Source organism: Hyaena hyaena, unplaced genomic scaffold (genome assembly GCF_003009895.1).
Source record: "Hyaena hyaena isolate Hyena2069 unplaced genomic scaffold, ASM300989v1 scaffold_693, whole genome shotgun sequence".
NCBI classification, from domain to species: domain Eukaryota; kingdom Metazoa; phylum Chordata; class Mammalia; order Carnivora; family Hyaenidae; genus Hyaena; species Hyaena hyaena.
Genome location: NW_024081321.1, coordinates 538,802 through 559,349, shown reverse-complemented (window position 1 = coordinate 559,349; position 20,548 = coordinate 538,802). Strand labels below are relative to the sequence as shown.

Here is a 20,548-nt window from a genome sequence, read left to right as displayed (position 1 = left end):
ACACACACACACACACACACACACACACACACACTAGTACCTTGGACCAAAACCATTTTTGCTACTGAGACCTAGGAAGTGATGATATAATATCTGTATACAAATACAGACAAAAAGAAATTCATGTACCTCGCTGTCTCTCCTTTGCAAATATTTAACTTTTCAGTACCTAGATCAGTTTATTCCTGGGGGCAATTATTTTGGAATGTTTTTATGCTTCAATATGCTAAATTTGTGAAGCATGGATCTTATTAAGATATTAGGAGTTTTAGAATTCATAGACCAATGATTTATTCTGTAAGAGGAATTAGGAGGAGGGAAGGGATGAGGCCAGCTTTGAAGTCACACTTACCTTGGATCAGGTCCCCATCATTTGTAAGTTACTTGTTGTTTTCAACCTGTATCCTGCAGCTATAATGGTTGACTGAATATTTACCTTACAGAGTTGTTGGAAGGAACTGATAATGCATAAAAAATATCTGGCAGATAGTAGCCTCCATGTGACTACAGAGATGTCTATAGATAACAAAAATAATTGTCCAAGATTATATCTTCAGGTCAGGCCAGAATTGAACATGTAACTTAAAAAAACACTCAAGCAATTTCTGCAAAGAATCATTTTCTATTTGAAAGCAATTCAAGAACATGAAGTTAAGGCCAAGGCCGAGGACATACATTTTTTTAGTAATGTTTTCCAGAACTGTCCCAAATGATCACATATCTACTACCATTTTCAATTTTAAAATTTTCACCCATACATAAGGAAACTAAAATTTTATTTGTCATCAGCCAACTTATAGCCAGTATCCCATAAATGAGTAGGATCTATTTTTATACATTTTGAAACTTTGAAAGAATGGGAGAGTATTAGAAAGTAGTTTCTGCATCAGTTCAGAGAAAGTGAAGTGATTTACGTGTCAATTTTCCAATGCTGTTATTATACTTCCAGAGGCATACTGGTGTCTCTAAATTCTGCAGAGCTCCCTGACTTTGAAATCTATTGGAATATTGAGAACAGGGCCATACCACATGGCTGTACAGTCTGCGCACTGCACAAGTCCAGGGGGGTGCCGGTCACATAGACCATGTTTGAGCTCTGTGCTGACAGCTCAGGGCCTGGAGCCTGCTTCAGATTCTGTGTCTCCCTCCCTCTCTGCCCCTTCCCCACTCATTCTCTCTCTCCCTCCTTCTCTCTCCCTCTCTCTCAAAAATAAATAAACATTAAAAAAAAGAAAGAAAGAAAAGATACAATCTCCATCTACATTTACCTTACATTCTAGCAGAAGGGAGGGAGACAGATAATGCATCCAAACCAAGTATGGGTACGGTTTATCAGAAGACGGTGTTAGGGAGAAGAGGAAAGCAAGAGGGTAAGGAAATGGACCACAGCCACAGGGAAAATACTATTTGAAATAAGGTTGGCAGAAAGGTTTCACTATTGGCAGTTTTGATCAGAATCCAGAAGGGAATGAGGGATAAGCTGCTCCTACAACTGAGGCAGGAATATTCTAGGCAGAGCAAAGTGCAAGTGTAAACACCCTAAGGAGGAAGCCTACTTGGTACAGCCAGGGGACAGGATAGAGGCGGGGTGGCTGCAGGGGACTGGATGAGGGACAGTGGTAAGACAGAAGTCTGGGGCCTGGCGCTGAGAGTCAGATCTCTTAGGTCCTGAACAGTTTTGTAAGGACTGGTCTTTACCCAGGTGAGATCGGATGCCACCGGAAGGCTCCCAAAGGAAGAGTGACATCATCTCATTCAGGTGTTAAAGGAATCACAGGGCCTTTGAACTCTTTATTATGTAAAACCAAAACAATCTCCCCAAACACTCTAGGAATGCTTTTTGTTTCTCTTTTGCCAAAATTAGCAACGTGATTTAAAAAAAAAGATTTCCTTCTTTAAGTTCAGTGTGAATTAAAATGTTTTCGCAAATACATTAAATACTTGATGAAAGTGGTAAACGCCAAAACTCTGAGTCCCAGTAAGCATTAAAGCTAATTCATTTATTCCCTTCCGGATGTTTCCGTCTGCAAAACAATCCAGATTAGTTCCTATTGGTTACAGGGGAAAGACCCTGAAAAGAACAATCTAAACATCTCAACTGTGAGGGAGACTGTTTTATGGATTATAAAGGAGCAGAGATGGGGTTAATGTGGTCAAGGCTGCCAGGAGGTTAGCTGCTCAGGAAGCAATTTTAATTTTGTCAAGTTAACCTATCTTGTGAACACCATGTTCCAGGCCTTCCAGAAAAATTTAAGCAACTCCACTGTTTAAAAAATGTCACAAATGCCTTGTCTTCCCAGTGGTTTCATTTAAAATGCAACAAGGTAACAGTTGTGCATACAGTACAATTGTCATTGTAAGAACTATGCTCCATTTTCTGAAACATTTCTAAAAAAGCATTTATAGCTGTAGAGCTCTCTTTCCAAAGAGCTCCGCAAATCTCCTTTTTAACCACCCACCAATGTATCTGGTATGTATTTATGGATGTTTCCTCATGTATGCAAAGAGTTCATAACAAAAACTAAAAAACAAAAAGGAACATCTCTGGCTTACAGTCGACGGGTTTCTACATTGATATGCCTACACAGATTCCTCTTACCTCTCTTTATGAATAAAAATATCCCACAAAGCTCAAGAAATACCTTGTAAGAAATACTAAACCCCAAAATAATGTCTACCTCAAACCTGATTTGCTTTAGTGTCATGACTAATTTGCATCACCGAACTATTATCACTCACATAGTAGATTCTGAAGAGTTTGGACACATTAAGAGTTGGGTGCTTTATGAGTTGGACACATCCGCCTAGAAAGCCAGTCATCAAAATCAATGTCTGTGCTGTGATACTTCATTATGAAGGGAGAATAACACCCGCTGTCTTTACTATGCCCAACCCTGTGCTAGCACCTGGCATATCTCAGGCCAGTTAGTCTTTGCAGTAACCTTATGAAGTTGGAATTATTATCTGAATATTAAATAAGAGGACAGTGAAGTCAAGGAAGCAAAATAATTTGTCTCAAAGGACATAGCTCGCTTCTAACCAGCCAGAATTCATTCAGGCCTTGGCCTGACATCGAAGCCCTTGCATTTCTGTTCATTGTAGGCTGGTTCCACTGAGCGACCCTGTCTTATTTAAGATATTAAATGAAATTAAAATTAAATAGCTTAATTATTATTGTCATCATAATTTTTCTTTTTAGCTACCACTTTTGAGTGCCTTTTTTTTTTTTTTGAGAGAGAGAGAGAAAGAGAGAGAGACAGATGAGAGTGAGGGAAGGACAGAGAGAAAAAGAGACAGAGAGTCCCAAGCATCCTCTACGCTGTCCGCACCGAGCCTGATGTGGGGTTCCAACTCACGAAACCCTGAGATCATGACTTGAGCCAAAACCAAGAGTCTGGAGCTTAACCAACTGAGCCAACCAGACGCCCCTGAGCGCCTTTATAATCTACCCATCCTTATTGTAAGAACTTGTAATTCTTACATCTACCTTGCAAGGCAAATATGCCAGCATGGTGCCGGGCACTGTGCATACTGTAGCCAATTTCACTGGTGAATGTCCTAATTTTACTGATGAGGCGACAAAGCTAAGAAGTCATTAAGTGACCCACCCAAGGCAGGGAAGTGGCTGAGCAGGTATTTACAGACGCAGGCCTGTCTTACTCCTATGCTGTGGGCTCTTTTCACATTCCTTACAGTTTAACAACTTTAAAAATAAGTAACACCACACTCAAATGAAATAATCTGAAATTTTACAATTCTAACAGGGAACTGGTAACTTAAGACAATCTGTAACTATGTTTCAACATTGAAAATAGTTCGACTAGATACTTCTGAAAATGATCCTTAAAGCTCAACATTTTCATGGCTTGGTTCATGTTTTTACGTTAAACTAAACTGTTCTTGATCCCTTTCCATGGGTTGGAATCCTCAAACAATTGTCCTAGAGAATCCACACTGAGGTAATAAATTATAAGGACCTGAATGTTGCTGTCGTCTTGCTATTCAAGAAATACTTAGCTTTAATATGCTGCACATATCTCCCTCATATTTCCTTAACTGGCTGAAAGAATTGAAAGTTTAAAGAAATTTCCCAAGATGTTGGTTTCTTAGTCAATATCCAACCAGAGAAGGCCTAGATCAATAAAATAAAGGAAGTAGGATGACCTGGAAAATGAATTTCTCATCTCTGACCTGTTTCCATATCTTGAAGTTCTTATGATCTAGTTTTGAATATACACTGCTTTTTATAGTGAATGATTCCATTGGTGATAACCATAGAAGCAAATACATACTTAAGTTACTTGTTTGACTAAAAACAAAATAAATACTATTATAAAAATATGCTTATACTGTTATACTTTACATAACTGTGATTTATCCATCAATTTATTTCTTTGTAGACAAAATAACTCATACTTTTAAAGTCTAATCTAATCAGCTTTTCTTGATAAAAAGAAATAAAATAGGGAAAATTGTTGGAATAAATGGCATATCTAATTTTTCAAATTTTAACCCTTAAAGGGCTTCTCTTGGGCTACAAAAGTATCCTTCTGCTTTTTAGTGTGTAGTCAAATTTTCCCTTTAAGGTATACGTAAATATACAAAGTCTTATATTTCAATTTTGACTAAGGACTAGCATAAGACATAACTTTTCACTTTAAGATGAAATTTTCCCTCAAAACATACCCAATCCTTCGATATCCAAGAATAAGCTAAGGTCACTATTTTGTAAACTCACAGCACTAAGATTTTCCAAGAGCATGGACCACTTTTTTTTTTTAACTCTTTGGTATGCTTATTTATACAAAGTTTTGCAGAGATGTAAATGTTAACCTCTTATTTCCATTGAAAACAATACCATGATGATGTCAGGACTGTCCTAGACAATCTGGGATTCATATAATCCATATTTCAGGGCAAAATAAACCTCAAAGAATTATGGCTAAGTCACACCTACTTCCTTCCATTAGATTATTCATTATAATTCCCCCAATTTCTGCAAAAATCCACCTGACTTAGTGTACAACTCAGGTTGAGACAACCTTCTAGAACATTTCTTGGAACAGCTAGAAGCCAGCTCTCCCTTCTATGGACCCACATAGAAACCCATTTCTCCCTTAAGGCATATGTCCCTTTCTGTCTTGCATTATAGTTATTTGCTGACGAGGTGTATTTTCCTCCCAGACAGCAAGCCCAAGGGTACCATCTTGAATCACATTCAATTCTTCCGTGATGTTAGGTGTTAACTAACACGTAGTGGGTTCTCAAGGAACACTGAGTGTGTACTCAACGATTTTTGTTAGCCATGGCAAATCGTCAAAAAGAATGAAAAACATATTAAGTATTTTAGGAAGCCCTTGGTCAAGAAAAAAAGCCACATGAGTAGAAAATTCTTTGAGAGGCGAATCAGAGTAACTGGCACATAAAAGTGACACATTCAATTTCTTCACCTTTATATAACCTCCAGAAGATCAAATGTTAATAAAATATTTATCTTCAGTTGTCACAAGCCAGACTTTGATTTAAAACTCTTGGGTACATGAATGTCATGCCAGACCCAAAATACACCATCATGTATTTTTAATTTAAACATGGATCTGTAAAAAATTTATGTATGCCTGATATGAAAAAACGTGGGTGAAACTCTCCCAACAGTCATCACAAACAAGAAAACAGAACCTAAAAATGACTGCTGAACTCCTGTAAACTTATCAGGGAAAGCATTCCGTTTGCGAGTCCCCGTGTGCCATCAGTGTGACACAGGGAACGCATCCTCTTACCTTCAGGGAGTCAAAGCAGGCAATGACTCTTCCGTTCTCCACCTGGCAGCTCTTGGGGGGGTGAGCAAATTTGCACTCCTCATCAGAGCGCGAGCATGTGCCCCTCTGGAACTGCCTGCAGACCTCCAACGTCAGCCATTTTGTGTCTCTGACGGGGGCCACGTTCAAAGCCATGATGCTCGAGCGACTGGGATTCTGTTTGTTTGTGTCAAATGATGAAATCAATCCAGGTCCCAATGATTCCGAGACTACTGTTGTGAAAAACCCCACATGTGAGTCTGAAGGTAAGGGATCAATTGCTCAGCGAGATCCAATCCAGGAAGCAGTGAGGAGAGAATTTATCGGCAGGCAGTCACTCATCAATCAATATGCCCCACTTGAAGAGAGTGGGCCGCAGCAGAAGCACACTCAGTGTCATCTCTGGCTGTAAACGTCCGAGTCTCTTCACCGATCTGCAGACACAACTGTTTTTAATAAAGTGACTTCAATATCATGGCACTCCTAGGGAGGATATTCAGTTCTGACACTCGCAGCTATTGACGGTGCTGGACAATAAGCCACCCAGACGTTCAGATCTTGGCGAGATTTCTCTTTCCTTCCACCCTTCTAAATTCTGAAATCGAGCAATTGGCAAAGTCAGACAACTGAGGTATCTTCATCCACCATAAGGTCAGGGCAATGCGCATTTGACGGAAGAACGATTTGAACACAAGAGCTCAGGCTGCAGTTTCCAGCGAAAGTGACTTCCCACAGGCACTTTGAAATCATGAACCTGTGGAACACAAAGAAAACATCAACTTACACCCAAACTCAATGGAATCAACACTTTGATAAACTGTTTTCGCTCTTGTGTAGAATTTGCAAAAGTGCAGTTCAGAGCTTTGAGGTTTGAGGCTAGTGAGGGAAGTTATGCATTAGAGGGAGAGACAGAGAGAGAGAACACAACTGCAGCCGTATTGCAGAAATGATCTAGGCAGCAGTCCAGAAGTTAGGAATGACTCAAACACATGAGTGTGGCAGACACAATAATTAGGCATTCTGAAACAATCCCATCTAATGTGCTTTATCGCCAAAACAGCATATTAGAACCGTAGCTTCTGATTAATTTCACATTTAGGCCATTGATTTTATTGTTGGAAATGCTATAAACAATTACTTGGGATGTGTCTCTCTTGTGTAATAAGGGTACCGTCACTTTGGGTGAAGGGTGGGCTCCTTATTCTTTATATCCTTTCTCGTTTACAGAGATTTGAACTTAGAAATGGTTAGGGAGAAGCTTCCTAATGTTTATTTTTAGGTCTCTTATACTTTCTCTCTACGGTTATTACTTGCTTAATGTTAGTATTCCCCTCTCTGCAGTTAAGCACTCAGATGGTAAGAACTATTTATATTTGTCATTTCTGTGTCGCTAGTGCCTTAGTTCATGGCTATTAGTTCTTCAAAAATCATTTACTGACCAATTTAACTGATGACTAGCTCACTGCCAAAGGAATGAAGGCAAGCTAGTTTTAGATTTAGTTCAGTTTAGTTTTTAATGGACTCACAATCTCCATTCTGTGGAATTCTGGAGCTAAATCATATACCTACAACAAAAATATAACTAGTAAATTCAGATTTCTAAAATTATATGTCCTTTCTTTTTATGTTTTCAAGGATTATGAAGTAGTTAAAATATTAAAAATGTAACATCATTGGGTCCAGGAGGGATAAAGGACTAAATACTAGAAGCTGATTGTTTTCATATATTGTAAATGCTACGAGCCACTTTCGACACATGCCTAGCCTTGACGTCCTTCTAAAAAATTTTAAATAAGAACTTAATGGAAACTGGAAGTAGAGTATTTAAAATCAGCATGTACGAATAAGTTCAAGACAGTAATAACTTTTGAGTGATTCACCTATGTCCCTTGAGGAAAGTAGGTCCCATGATGATTAAGTTTAGTTAACTCCAGGTAAACCAAACTGAGCAGGCTTCCTTGCAATAAATAGGGCTTGTTTCGGTCTTGAATGAGTCTCCAATAGAGAGAGAGAAACAATGGCGTCTCCCAAGCTTATCCGGTCATGGAATGCTTATTTAGCAGGACATCTCTTGGGACAATAGGAAATGCTGCCTCATCTCAGTACTTCTTTTACTTGCTAGTAGAAGTGTGTGAATGGGTAGTGACTGTACGTGCATTTAAGGAAACTGGCTACCTTGAGGGCCATGACACACACCTGACTCCGACTGTAAAATACTTGAGGGGACAGGCAGGCTACTGCTTGTCTGTTTGGAAGCACTGTGTTCCCAGCAGCTAACGTCAACTTGCTTAACGAGGCAGTTTAAGATGATGAGTTTAATAATCAAATTTACTCTGGGTCAGGTTTCACGAACCAGCCCGGGCCTGCATCTTCATTACCTCAATCCCTGTTTCAAACCCCCATGGAGAACAAAGGATGAGTGAAGCAAAGGAACAGAGAACATTCCTGCCTGTGTATTCAATGGAGCAGAGGTGCTAATAATGAGGTTTAAAATGATGGGTTGGACACATCTCGTTTATATTTGCACAATATTTTATAGAGTCCTCGAGTCCTATGGACCAGGGTCTGATGGGATTACAGGACAACAAAGATCCAGGAGAAGCTCGTCCCTAAAGATGGCATGGCTTTGGCCATGGCTATTCACGAGTAGAAAAAGAAATGGGCAAATGTGTATTTATGCATAAATGGCAAATGAATAATTACTCAAGTATTCCTAAAAACCACATAGAAACAATGCTCTCAACCCTATCTAATGAGCGGGGTAGACTTTTGCTTGTATTTTCAGGTAAGAAATAATTGTTTTCCCAGGAGAAACAGATTGCCATTTGTAGTTACTATGAAAATCCAATCAGAATTTAGGGAGTCAGACTCGAAGGAGATGAACTTGCTTTTTTTTTAAATTAATTTTTAATGTTTATTTACTTTTGAGAGAGACAGAGACAGAGACAGAGCACAAACTGGGGATGGATAGAGAGAAGGGGAGACACAGAATCCAAAGCAGGCTCCAGACTCTGAGCTGGCAGCACAGAGCCCAATGTGGGGCTCAAACTCATGAACTGTGAGATTGTGACCTAAGCTGAAGTCAGATACTCAACCATCTGAGCCACCCAGGCGCCCCTGTACTGCCTTTTAAACACAGAGGAGTCACGCTTTCTGCTGGCCAGAGTCCTGTGTAAGTCAATGGTTTTCCAGAAGGAAAAGAAGGCACATTATATTGTACCTAAATATATTGCTATCCTCTCACAAATCCCCTTTTCCCTCCTGCTTGCTCTTGGTTTCTATCCTGAAAGTTACAGAGTTAATGTTATCAAAGACACGGCCTCCCTTGGCTCGTCACAACCTCCATCTTCTGGGATGAGTATAAACAGGCAGATGTGGGAACAAGGAAGAGAGCACAGATTTGAATTAGGTTAAGGAAGGTCACCAGAGGAGATGGCCAATGATGGAAAAGGATGGAGAAAACCAACTTTTGACATGGCCATCATGGGACAAGACTAATCTCTACTAGCACACACACCGAAGCACATATTGGATCTACCAGACTAGATTCCTTGGGAGGAAGTGTTGTGTTAGGGCTTCATCTACGTACACGGGAGCCACTAGCTACCTGTACCTACTGAGCACTTGAAATTTAGCTAGTGCCACTGAGGAACTAAATTTTAAATTTTTATTTTTTCTTAATTAATGTCAACTTAACTGAAACGTCGATCCTCAACTTCGTTATTGGAAACCTTTCAAGTGGGCTTGGACTGACCTGTGTATATAAATCCACTTTTCAGTTGTAAATTCTATGAAATCTGAATACAGATCAAGGATGTCCAATGAGTTCAGCTCCTGAGTTGTGCTCTAAGTATAAAGTACACACTGATTTCAAACACTTCGTATGAAAAAAGAATGTGAAAATACCTCATTAATATTGTTTCACGTGTACCGCATGGTGAGTTGATAACATTTTAACCAGTTGGTGTAAATATTACGATCAAAATTAAGTTCATTTGCTTCTTTCTAGCCCCTCCAAAATTCAGAGCTATATGTAGCTCACGTTTTATTTCTACTGATGGCGATATCTCATGGGCTTTTGCATTTTTTTTCTCTCAGCCAACACAGAACATTGTCGAATGGTGGAAAGTACCCTGTCCTAAGAGCCAGCTTCTAGCCCTCATTTTGCCAAGGTTCCTTCATGTGACCTTGGGTAAGCCCATTTCTCTGAGATTTAGTTTCTTTATCTGTAAAACGTTGATAATAGCTCCTGCCTACTGACATGGTTGCTGTCACAAAGGACAGATTATAGAGGGAACAAAGAATACTTCGTAAAAGTAAAAGGTAAGTGCTGTCCCAATGCAAGGCAATGAAAGGAGGAGTTCCTCTATACATATTTACTGAATAAATCCACTTTCAGGCTTCCTCTCTCTCTTCAGTCATTCTACGTCAATGGCCAGACTTATGCCTCGTGTGGATCTGCTCCAGCTACAGATGCTGAGAACAGGGCGGTGCCTCAGAGATCAAAGGAATCGACAGAACTGTGTACTTGGGCCTCTTATCCGGAGCATCCCTCAGTTCTCAAACTGATTTCCTTCGCAGCCAGAAGGAACCCACAGAGAAGTTTCCCCAAGTGCAAATCCCAGAGTGCTCTTCGTACAAAGGCCTGACGCTTGCTTTCTTCCTTCAGTTGGTACTAAACCCGGAAGTGTATCAAACACTCTGAGGGCAGGCATTGCCCCTGGGTGTGGCACACAGCCCAAATATGCGGGAAGCACTGCCTGGGAGCCTGCTTGGTTTGAGGGCCTGCTGGAAACACAGTGACAGATGTCATTCCCCAGTGCTCTGGGTGAACGGGGAGGTGGCATTTCCTAGTTCATCTGCCCAGAGGGGCCCCTAGTAAAATGTGTCTGAGTGTAGAGGGCATCCTTTTCTCTTTCACAGAAAGGTCCATATATAGTGCCCTTCGTCCTGCTTATATGCAAGGACGTTTCTGGGTTACCTGGAAGCTTACAATATTTTCCAGTTCTTTCTGTTTAAGTTTCTCCCAGTGCTTTGCTTATGCTTCCCTTTTTCCACTTTTTTTTTTTTTTTGACTTGTGCTTCAGTTTTATTTCCAACATCACAATCAATGCCAGCCCAGTTAGCTCCTTCTGGTGCAGAACCCAGGCAGAATTCAGAAGTAATTGTTCCCAGTTCTTTCTCTGGCCTTCTTTCTTCCTTGGTATTCCTTTCCTTGTCCTCCTCAGGCATTTGGCAGCCTCATATTCTCTCCCCCTCCTGGCTTTCTAAGCCCCTCATGGAGGAGGAGATGCCCTTGCCCTTGAAGGCTCGGGGGAGCACGGATCTGGCAAGCGCTCACTGCCCCTGTACCCTGAAGTGCAGTCCCTGTTAACCCTCTTCACCCCATCTGATGACCTCTATCTACCCACTTTCTGACAGTGCCTGGTGATGATTGTTAACTACTACTCCCTAAATCTCCAGAACTTCCATATTGACTTATCCAACCGCCTGCTCCCCACTCCTCAAGGTTTCTCCCTGTGTATATAACAGACTCTGCCTATTATCTTCCAATCTTCAGACCTCAGTTCAGTGCGTGGTGTCAAGGATACACTCATCAAATGTTTGTCAAACGAACTCCTGATCCTCCTCCAAGGAACTTTTGCATTTTAATGTGGACCAGAGTCTAACCTAAAGGAATAAGGCTCTGAATAGGGAATTTCAGTTTTATCCTGGAGGAAAATTCCATCAGATGCCATGGACTTAACTTGTTGCTGCCCAGAAGGCCGGGGATGACAGCGAGGATCTGCCCCCCAGGATAAATTATTTGACCTTCAAAACCCAGCATCATCAGCCCAGCGATGTTTAAAGTATAAGACCTGAGCCACCATGGCACGGCCTCTGAGAGCTTGTTAGGATGCAGATTCTCAGGCCCCACCCAGAGGTACTGAATCAGAGAATCCAGGGGTGGGGCCCAGGCAAGCTGTGTTTGAACAAGCTCTCGGGGTGACTCTGAAGTGCGCTCACGTTTTGGAACTGCTGTAGTAAGCATTTCTTGTTGCATACTCCCCTCTCTGTGCGTCCTGGGGAAACAAAGATGTCTGCCCTGAGTTGATCACAGGGTCTCGGGGTCACTGATTCCCCCAGAAATAACTGCAGGAGGGCTGGCTGGGGACTTCCTCCAGTGGTTGTGTTTCTGGTAGATCAGAGCAAAACACAACCACACAGAAAACACCTAAGAGATCTGTTCTAGACAAGACTTCATTCCATGGGAATTACAAGAATAAATGAACTCAAAACCTTGTAGGTTTGGTTCAGGATGAAGCAGGCCTTTGGTCGGGGGGAGTGGGGATTTGTTACTCGGGCCCTTGCCTGAGGGAGGACTGACTCAGAGGGCTGGTGGCCCTCAGTGACCATCAGCTCGGCCCTTTGCCACTTCCCGCGAGAGCTCTTTCTAGAAGGGCTGGTGGTAGCGCCCGGATATAACGAATGCGAGGCTCACCGCTTGACACATCTTCAAAGGAAAAGCAAGACTGAAGTTCAAGGATAAAGAAACGCTGTAGTATTTCCTAAAACACCAAAGGACTTGCTGTTCAACTCTACAAAATAATCTCAAGCTATTTTTAGGGGCTTTACTTACATGACACTTCATTTTTCAAAATATATTTAAAACCCTCCTAGGTGTTGGCTTTTCAGAAAGCTGTGACTTCTGACTGTATAAAAGAATCCAGGGCTTGCATCCCCTTACAGCTGCTCAACGATGTGGCAGGCCAGTCTGGGAAGTGTGGCCTCCAAGCCAGGCCACCTTCCTTTGCTCCCAGACAAGCCTGGGCCTCAGACCCCAGGTGTCCCCGCCCTGCTGACGCTTTGTAGCCAGTTTGTACATTTTTGAAGGGAAAAACATCAGTCATGTCGGATCTTGAGGCTGAGATTGATCAAAATGTACGACTGCCTCAAGGAAAATAGTTGTGTGGCACACGGCTCCCTCGCTCACTTTTTGGTCAGCTGTGGCATTTAGCTGCCTGCCAGACACCAGCCTCCTAGCGGGCTGATCAAAGGCTCCTTGCAAAACAAACCGATTTCTGAGTCAGACAGTCAAGGACTCATTATCCATTAAGTAATTTATGGGATGCCTTTAATTTTATTTTCCATAAATCTAATTACAATAAAGAAACCACGTCTCCTTGAGTTTCCTAATTTCTCATTTTGAGAATCTCTGGGTTTCCTCTTTTCTTTTCAATTTTTAAATTCTCCGAATATATTTTCAAAGAACGACTTCTCCTCCCTTCGAGTGGCTTGATGTCTGAGGATCCCTACTCCTATTTCTGGAGCTTGATTGAAAATAGCTCTCAGTGTGCTCTCACCCCTGATCGATGGCTGGCTGCAGCCCGCGCACCTATCAGATGCAGAGACGCCTGGGCGGGAGAGGGATCTAGAGATGCTGATGGCTGGCATGCTGGGCTGAGAGCCACTTGACCTCCAGGCGAGGGTGTAATCCTGCCCCATAATCACAGCCACTAAGAAGAAGTCCCTCACTGGGGTCTGCCCACAGGAAGCCCGATGCACCAATAAAAATACAGAATCTGGAGAGGCCTCGCCGCAAAAGTAATAAAGGACCTAGTTGACTTTTTGAAGAAAAGGTGTGTGGGGTGGGGGGGGAGCAGCAGAGGTGACAGTCTTTAAAAAGATATTTCCTTATAGAACCGTAAACGGAGTTTTTCATAATTTACTGAAAACATAAGCGAAACAGCATTTTGAGACAGCTGCATGGCTTAGGAGGGACAATCAGTTTTTCTATATGGGGTTCTAGTGGCTCCTCTATCCTGAATTGCTGTGTAATGTCCCCTAAGCTCTCTGAGCCTGAGTTTCCTGGTTGGAATCAAGGAGTTGAAAATACCAAAGGCCATAAATATATGTGCTGCAACCAAACAGGTGTAGTATATGAGAAGTCCTCTCTACCAGTATTATCAACATTAGATACAACATTTGTATGCTTTACATCTGTGTGCGTGTACACACACATTCACACAGACACACACATACACACACACACACACACACACACACACACACACACACATACACACGACAGGTGGAAATAACTAAATAACTTCCACTCACTAAAAGTTATCAATTTCTGGAAAGTAAATGAAGGTTGAGTAACAGAAATGAGAAAGTTCGTTTCTATGAAGCTGGCACATCCTGTGAAACCCTTCCCAGAAATTACTGAGACAAACTTTCGATGGACGCTCTTCTAATTCCAAACACACATTCATTCTAAGCAGAGAAAGAAGTAAGGCTAACAAGGATGCCTCCATTTTACATGGTACTTGGTTCTTTTGAACACACTTTTAAATACATCTCAATGAGAAAAACAAAACACTGGCCACCCAAGGTCACAAGGGCTGGTCTGCTGAGCCAGTGCTCAGGACAACAGTAATAAAAAGAGAAATTCCCAGCTAAAATTTTTCTCTTGTATCTTAAAATACAAGTGAAAGATTCATAAGATCCAGGTCTTGTTTCAACACGTGAAAATTTCCAATCCATTTTCATTGCAGTTTCCAGGAATGGGCAGAGAAAGAAATCTCATCTTTAATTAGGAGAGGAGAAATTTCTAAATATAATCCTGAAACTACAGCCAGATATAATATATTCAACACACATTTGTATTCAAATTATGTTTTTTTTCACTGTGTCTGTGTTTTCTATCTAAACATTTATAATTCAGTTAAGAGCCGCTCTTATTAGAATAAAAGCAATTGTATTAGATACCATTGAAGGCTGACCGCACTTACCGGTTTCCTGGATGTCCAGGACCCAGTGGCTGCTGTCAGAAAAAATGATTACTGAGCTTCAGGCTGCAATCTAGCGCCTGAATTCCCAGAGAAGTCTTTGCCAGAACATTCTGTTTCCTTCCCCGGCCACCGCCCCTGGTGGACGGGACTGCTTTTCAGCTGACCTTTTTCCTTTTCTCTACCTCCACTATCACAGGCCAGCTGGCTATTTCATCTGCCTGCACACTGACAAATGCCAAGACCCCCTTTTTTTCGACTAAAGTTTTATAACGTGACTTTTATTATTACCAAACGAAAATAATCCAGAATGCAGCCAACAAGCATACCTGTTGTAAAAAGCAATATACTACCATACTGGAACAGAAGATATCAAAGGAACTAGTTCTTAATAAAATGAATAATGTGTGTTCTGAAATTTCAATGCTTAGGTACATACGTGTATGTTAGAAGATAGAACGAGGCGGTCAGATGCTCACGCCTGTATGCGTCTAGCATTATTTTGAGTGTGACAGGCGCAAAGGCAGACAGATAGAGGTATGACAAGTGACGTGTCTTTTCAAAATGTCAAAAAAATTCCTGTTATGGTTCCTAACAAGTGAAAGAACAATCTTGCCTCAGTATACACAGGTGTTACCCTCTTTAAAAACTCAGTCATATTACGATGGTCTAAAAAATAAAAAAATAAATAAATTAAGAAAACACTTGGTGCAAAACAACACACTTAAGATCTTGACCAAGATCACTATGAACAGGATTTTTATGGATGGGAAGGTTGAGCAGGGCACTCAAAGGTCATGAGCTACAGGATGGTTCTTCACGGTGAGAGAGTCATAGAGAGACCTTGCAAGATGTCAAAATCCTTTATTCTTTCCCATTACATTTTTAAAAAATATTTTTTAAGTATTTATTTATTTTGGGCAGAGTGCAAGCGGGGGAGGGGCCGACAGAGGGAGACAGAGGACCTGAAGCGGGCTCTGTGCTGACAGCAGTGAGCCCAAGGTGGGGTTCGAACCCACAAACTGCGAGTTCATGACCTGAGCCAAAACTGGAAGCTCAACCAACTGAGCCACCCAGGCGCCCCAGATTTAGAGAGGTTCCCCAGCCATTTGGACAATGGGAAAAAATGTTCCCTTAAATTTCCAAAGAAATGTTTCCTTTCTTTACAGAGTGGTGCTATTCTCACTGAGAATGGTGCTGTAGGGTGTTAAGCTGTATAAATCTGACTCAAGCGACTTAGGTATAAAATATCAGGATCATTAGTACGGTAGATTTGGGGGGGCCCTGGAGGGACCCAACTAAGACCCCAGCCGGAGGAAACTCTCTCTGGTGGCATCACCCAGGATGCATTAGAATGATAAGTTCTCACAGGTGGTAACGCTGGTTATTGATGATAGCAATGGTCCAGAGAAAAGGGATAATCGAGGCCCAAAATTATATTGCAGCAATGCGAAGGTGTGGCTGGCGTAAACTCACTAGAAATGGATAATCTTTGGGAATAAAGAAAGCAAGGAAAAGATCAAAGAGGACTTCAAAATTTGGATCCTGTGTGGACCCTGATGCTCTGTCGAGGAGGAAGGATGTCAGGAAGTGGGAGCCCACTGAAAATAGGGACATTGAGGTTGAAGGCGGGGGCGGGGGGGAGAGAGAGAGAGAGAGATCTGTATGTGTCTGTATCCAGGAGAGAAATGAGAAAGCCTTGAACAGAGTCAAGGACAGTCTGTCCGGTTACTTAGAGGCGGTGGGAAGAAGAGGAGCAAGCGAACATAGAAAAAGAACGAGAGACACAAGATGCCCTGAAGAGTGCAGGGTCAAGGGTGCTGCCGAGGGTTTCAGGGCTCCTGGATGGAGGGCGTGGCCAGGAGGGTCCACTGCCACCAGGAGACCATGGCATGTGGAGGCTTAGGGGTGGCCAGACATCATAACGAGGCTGTCACTGCTGACCTTGCAGGTGGTGGCTTCCCTGGCCCACACTGCGGGGGTGGGGGTGGGGCAGCTGGGAGATGAAGCACTCAGTCCCTGGAGCCCTTCGGGGGGATTCGGTGGTGCAAGGGCACCACAGAGCAACAGGGGCAGCTTTGAACTGTCTTGGCTTTGCAGTCAGATGGCTGCTGATTACCCGTGTGCTCCGGGGGCAGACGACCCTTTGTGAATCTGGCCTTGCTCGCGGCACTGGAAGGCGGGGCCGAGTGAAGCACCCAGGAGAGCAAGAGAGAGCCTGCTCCTCCTGTCTCCCACCCAGCCTCTCCTTTCTTTCCTGAGTGGAAGGAGGGAAATACAACAGGAGCCTGGGAAAAGATGGGAGACTGAGGCGTGGGCTCGAGAGCTGGAATCGTGGCCCGAGGATGAGGCCCGCGGCTCCATTGGGGGCCCACGTGGGAGAGAGAGAAGATGCTCGTTTCTCAGCCGTGGGGCTGAAAGAAGGCGGGGAGTGAGGGAGACAGCCCGGGATTCCGTCACAGAGCAGGCACGTGACATGGGGCAGCTTCTGTGGCGTGGCCCCTGCCTTCTGGGTCAGGTGAGAGACGTTCTACCTGCCGGGACAGGCAGGTGTGGGGCTGGGTCCCCATCAAGAGCTCCTGAAGTTTCCGATGGCCCTTGTGGGCAGCCGCGACGGAGACGAGATAAAGCCAGAGCATGTCAGGTGGCCCAGAAGGCACCAGGTGGCCCAGAAGGCACGGCCTCCGTGCGACGGCACCAGCTTGGCCTGAAATGAAAGTTTGGCTTTGTCGCCTTCTCCATTATTCGCCCAGGGGCAGAGAAGGGATGCTGTGGATTTCAAACGTCAAGGCCTCAGAGGTGGGGCAGTTTAAAGCCACAAGAAGACCTGAGCTGTGACAATACTGCACATGGACGTGGTGGGGGTTCAGGACCTGAGGGACAAGGCTGTCCCTTGCTCCCCGTGGGAACTGGATCCGTCATCAGGAGGGCGTGTCACAGAGTAGCTCGGGGTGGGGGGGGTGGGGGGGGTGAGCGGGGTCAGGAGCCCCTGTGGCCGTCGCCCCCAGCGAGAGGGACTGGATCAGGTGGAAACGAAGGGCCAGCGCTTCCCTTAGATCAGCACAGGCGGCCGTGAGCAGCGCACACACCTCAAAGAGAAGGAACAGGCAGGTGCTGGCGAAAGCCTGCGTGCAGGGCGGACTGATAATTCCGGGGACATCTTTAGGGGTGAGATAAGATCTAGGTACTGGCTTAGAACAAACATTTGTTGAGAACCCTTTGCCAGCATGCTTCTGAGGTGAAAGGTTAATAAAGAGGAGGAGATCAAAGTGTTTACGCTTGGTGGCCTGTGTTAGCTGGAGGGGGAGGGGGAGGGGGGAGGGGAAGGAGGCTGGCATACCTGTGGCTGGTGAATGCGGAGGGGCGGGGAACAGACTAGAACTGGAATGCAGGCACAATCCAGCAGGCCTCTGTGGCTGACCTCTCCCCCAGGTGATGGCTCGAAGCCCACCACACAGTGACGGTGCCGAGTCCCCAGAGTTGGGCCCTGTCTCTGTCTCTGCCACCTCCTCCTCCCCGCTCCTCTCCCTCTCCGACGACAACAGCCCACATCGGATCCATTAGAAGTTCCTCGGGCTCTGCCTCTCTAACAGATCCCCAGCCCCTTCTCACCACCCACACGGCGGCCACCATCATCGACACCGCCATCATCCGGATGAACGTGACCGCCCCAACCGGTCTCCTCTGCTTCTCCCCCTGACCCACTGCTGCCCCTCCAACACGCTGTTCCAGGAAAACCTTTGAAAATGGAACCAGATCATGTCATTTCTCTGCTCAGGAACTTCAGGTGGCTCCCCACCTCCTGAGTGTGGAAGCCAAGAGACTTAGAACAGCCCTTCGTGACCAGCCCCACACCTTCCCTGACCTTCCCTTCACTCCCTCTCAGCCACCCTTGCCTTTGGCTGGTTCTCTAGCAGCCATATTGGCCTCCTCAGGGCTCTGGCCTCGCTGTCCCCTCTGCCGAGAAGGTGCCTCTCCCGGCCAGTCCTATGGCTCTGGTGTCAGCCTACGGGGAGGTTTCTCCTGCTGTAATACGGTCTCTGTCCCCCTTCCTCACTCAGGGTCACCTCGCTTTATTTCCCTCCAAAGCCCTCACCATGGCTGGATACTCACAGATGTAGTTATTTTTCATTTTTCTCCGCCAACCAGAATATAACATCTGTAAGGGCAGGGTCTGTCTTATCCCTGACGGCTGACGCAGCACGAAAACTTTTAAGACATAGTAAGCGCTTGGTGAATGTCTGCTGAATGAGTGTGCAGATGAACGGACAAATAAGTGAATGTATAGCCTCCACAGCTCATAGCTTATGCCTTAAAGTTTGTTTGGTTCCATCCTCATGATGAGATTTGAAATGTTTCTCATCCATCCCTGTTCTTGCTACTTTGTCAGTTCTCTGGGGCTCCAATTCCTTAGCTTCAAACTGAAGGGGGTGCAACAATTTTTTAAGGCTACTTCTGCCCTTAAAGTTCTGTGATTGTACAGTGATTGGCAAGGCTGAGTTAAGGAGAAATGTATTTTTAGGAACTCTTCTGGAAATCTTATCAGCTCGGCTGGGTTTGGCCTAGATTTGTTAGCAGGCTGTTTGAGCTGTGAGATCTAACAGGAGCATCTGTACGGGGAGGGGGGGGGGCATTTGGGGAGTCCATTGTGTTCCTATTCCAGAGTCCAGATCTGAGGGGACACCCACGGACAGTGTAGAGGTGACAGAGTTTTGCATTCAGCACGAGGACAGAGCAGGTGTTGAGTACTTAAGCTCCAGTCTGCACAAAGGGGCCCCTGGAGGCTCAGTGGGCTGAGCGTCTGACTTCAGCTCAGGTTGTGATCTTGCAGTTCGTGTGTTCGAGCCCCGCATCAGGCTAGCTGTTGTCAGTGCAGAGCTCACTTCAGATCCTCTGCCCCTTCCCCCACCTCTCTCTCTCTCTCAAAAACAATTAAACACTAAAAGAAAAAAAAAAAAAAAGAACACATATCTGGGGGCTTGGCACCCCAGAGGTTTAATACTTCTTTACATTTTCTCTTCTACCAGCACAGCACATAGGATGCCACTGTGTGCCAAGAACTCACCAACACCCCCAGCCCAGCCTTTACGGCACGGTGGTCTCGAACTTTCTGAGCGGGAGCAAAACTGGCTCCTGAAGGCTGTCAGCAGAAAAGTTTGCTGAAAGCGGATGTGAATATGATCTTTGATAAGGCTGGGCTCCAAGCGGCCCCATCCCTGACCCTGGTATTCCATAGCAAGTGAATGCCCACATCATGAGCCACATGGACCCTCCACACAGGGGACTCTAGAGGGTTAACAGATCCCTGAAGGCAGACCAGAGAGAGCAAGTCTTCCTCTGTCCTCATCCCCGGAGGCCATAGCCAGGTCCCCTTATCCTTGAGATGTGCAATCCAGTTGTTAAATATATCCCACAGAGGTTCTGATAGGAAGAACTTTCGAGTTCTGCAACCTCTTTTCACATCCAACCCCACTCCACTAACTTCACAGAACACAATTATTCTGGCCTGGAACCAGACACGGGGTATGTGGATTGCACATCCCACAGGCTCAGAAGCCCCCAGAAGGATGCAGACTGCTACTCGTTTGTCTGAACACTGAAAAAGATACGCCCAGGGTCAGACATCCAGGTGACGGTATTTCATTAATATTTAACAAAATAAAAACATCTCTACAGAGCACCATTTGACTTAAGCAGAAAAGGACAGAACCCAGAAATTCAGGATCACGGAGAGGTCAATCTATTAAGGGAGGATTTTTATTTTGATGTCACTTCACTCACCCCAGAAGTGAAAAAAAAAATCAATTTCCTGCCACAGTTTTTAGAATCGCTGTGGACAAGGAACGACTCAAGCCCCAAGTATAAAGCAGGCTGCAGAAATGAGTCTGAGTCAACGATTCCTCTTATCTTTCAGGAAATTGAGCTAACTGCTAGAATCGAAATCAACAACAAATATTTACGGCACTTAAAACCTGGAGC

The 20,548-nt window shown here is 44.2% G+C and overlaps 1 protein-coding gene across 2 annotated transcripts in view; it reads right to left on the bottom strand.

Moving 5' to 3' along the window:
- The window catches only part of MBNL2 (muscleblind like splicing regulator 2), a 139,586-nt gene that overhangs the window by 104,303 nt on the left and 14,735 nt on the right, over window positions 1–20,548 (bottom strand). For both annotated transcript variants that reach the window (XM_039217423.1, XM_039217422.1), the window contains exon 2: window positions 5,781–6,552. In XM_039217423.1, coding sequence (XP_039073354.1) covers window positions 5,781–5,954 — 174 coding nt within the window. In that variant the 5' untranslated portion in view covers window positions 5,955–6,552. The remainder of the gene's footprint in view (window positions 1–5,780; window positions 6,553–20,548) is intronic.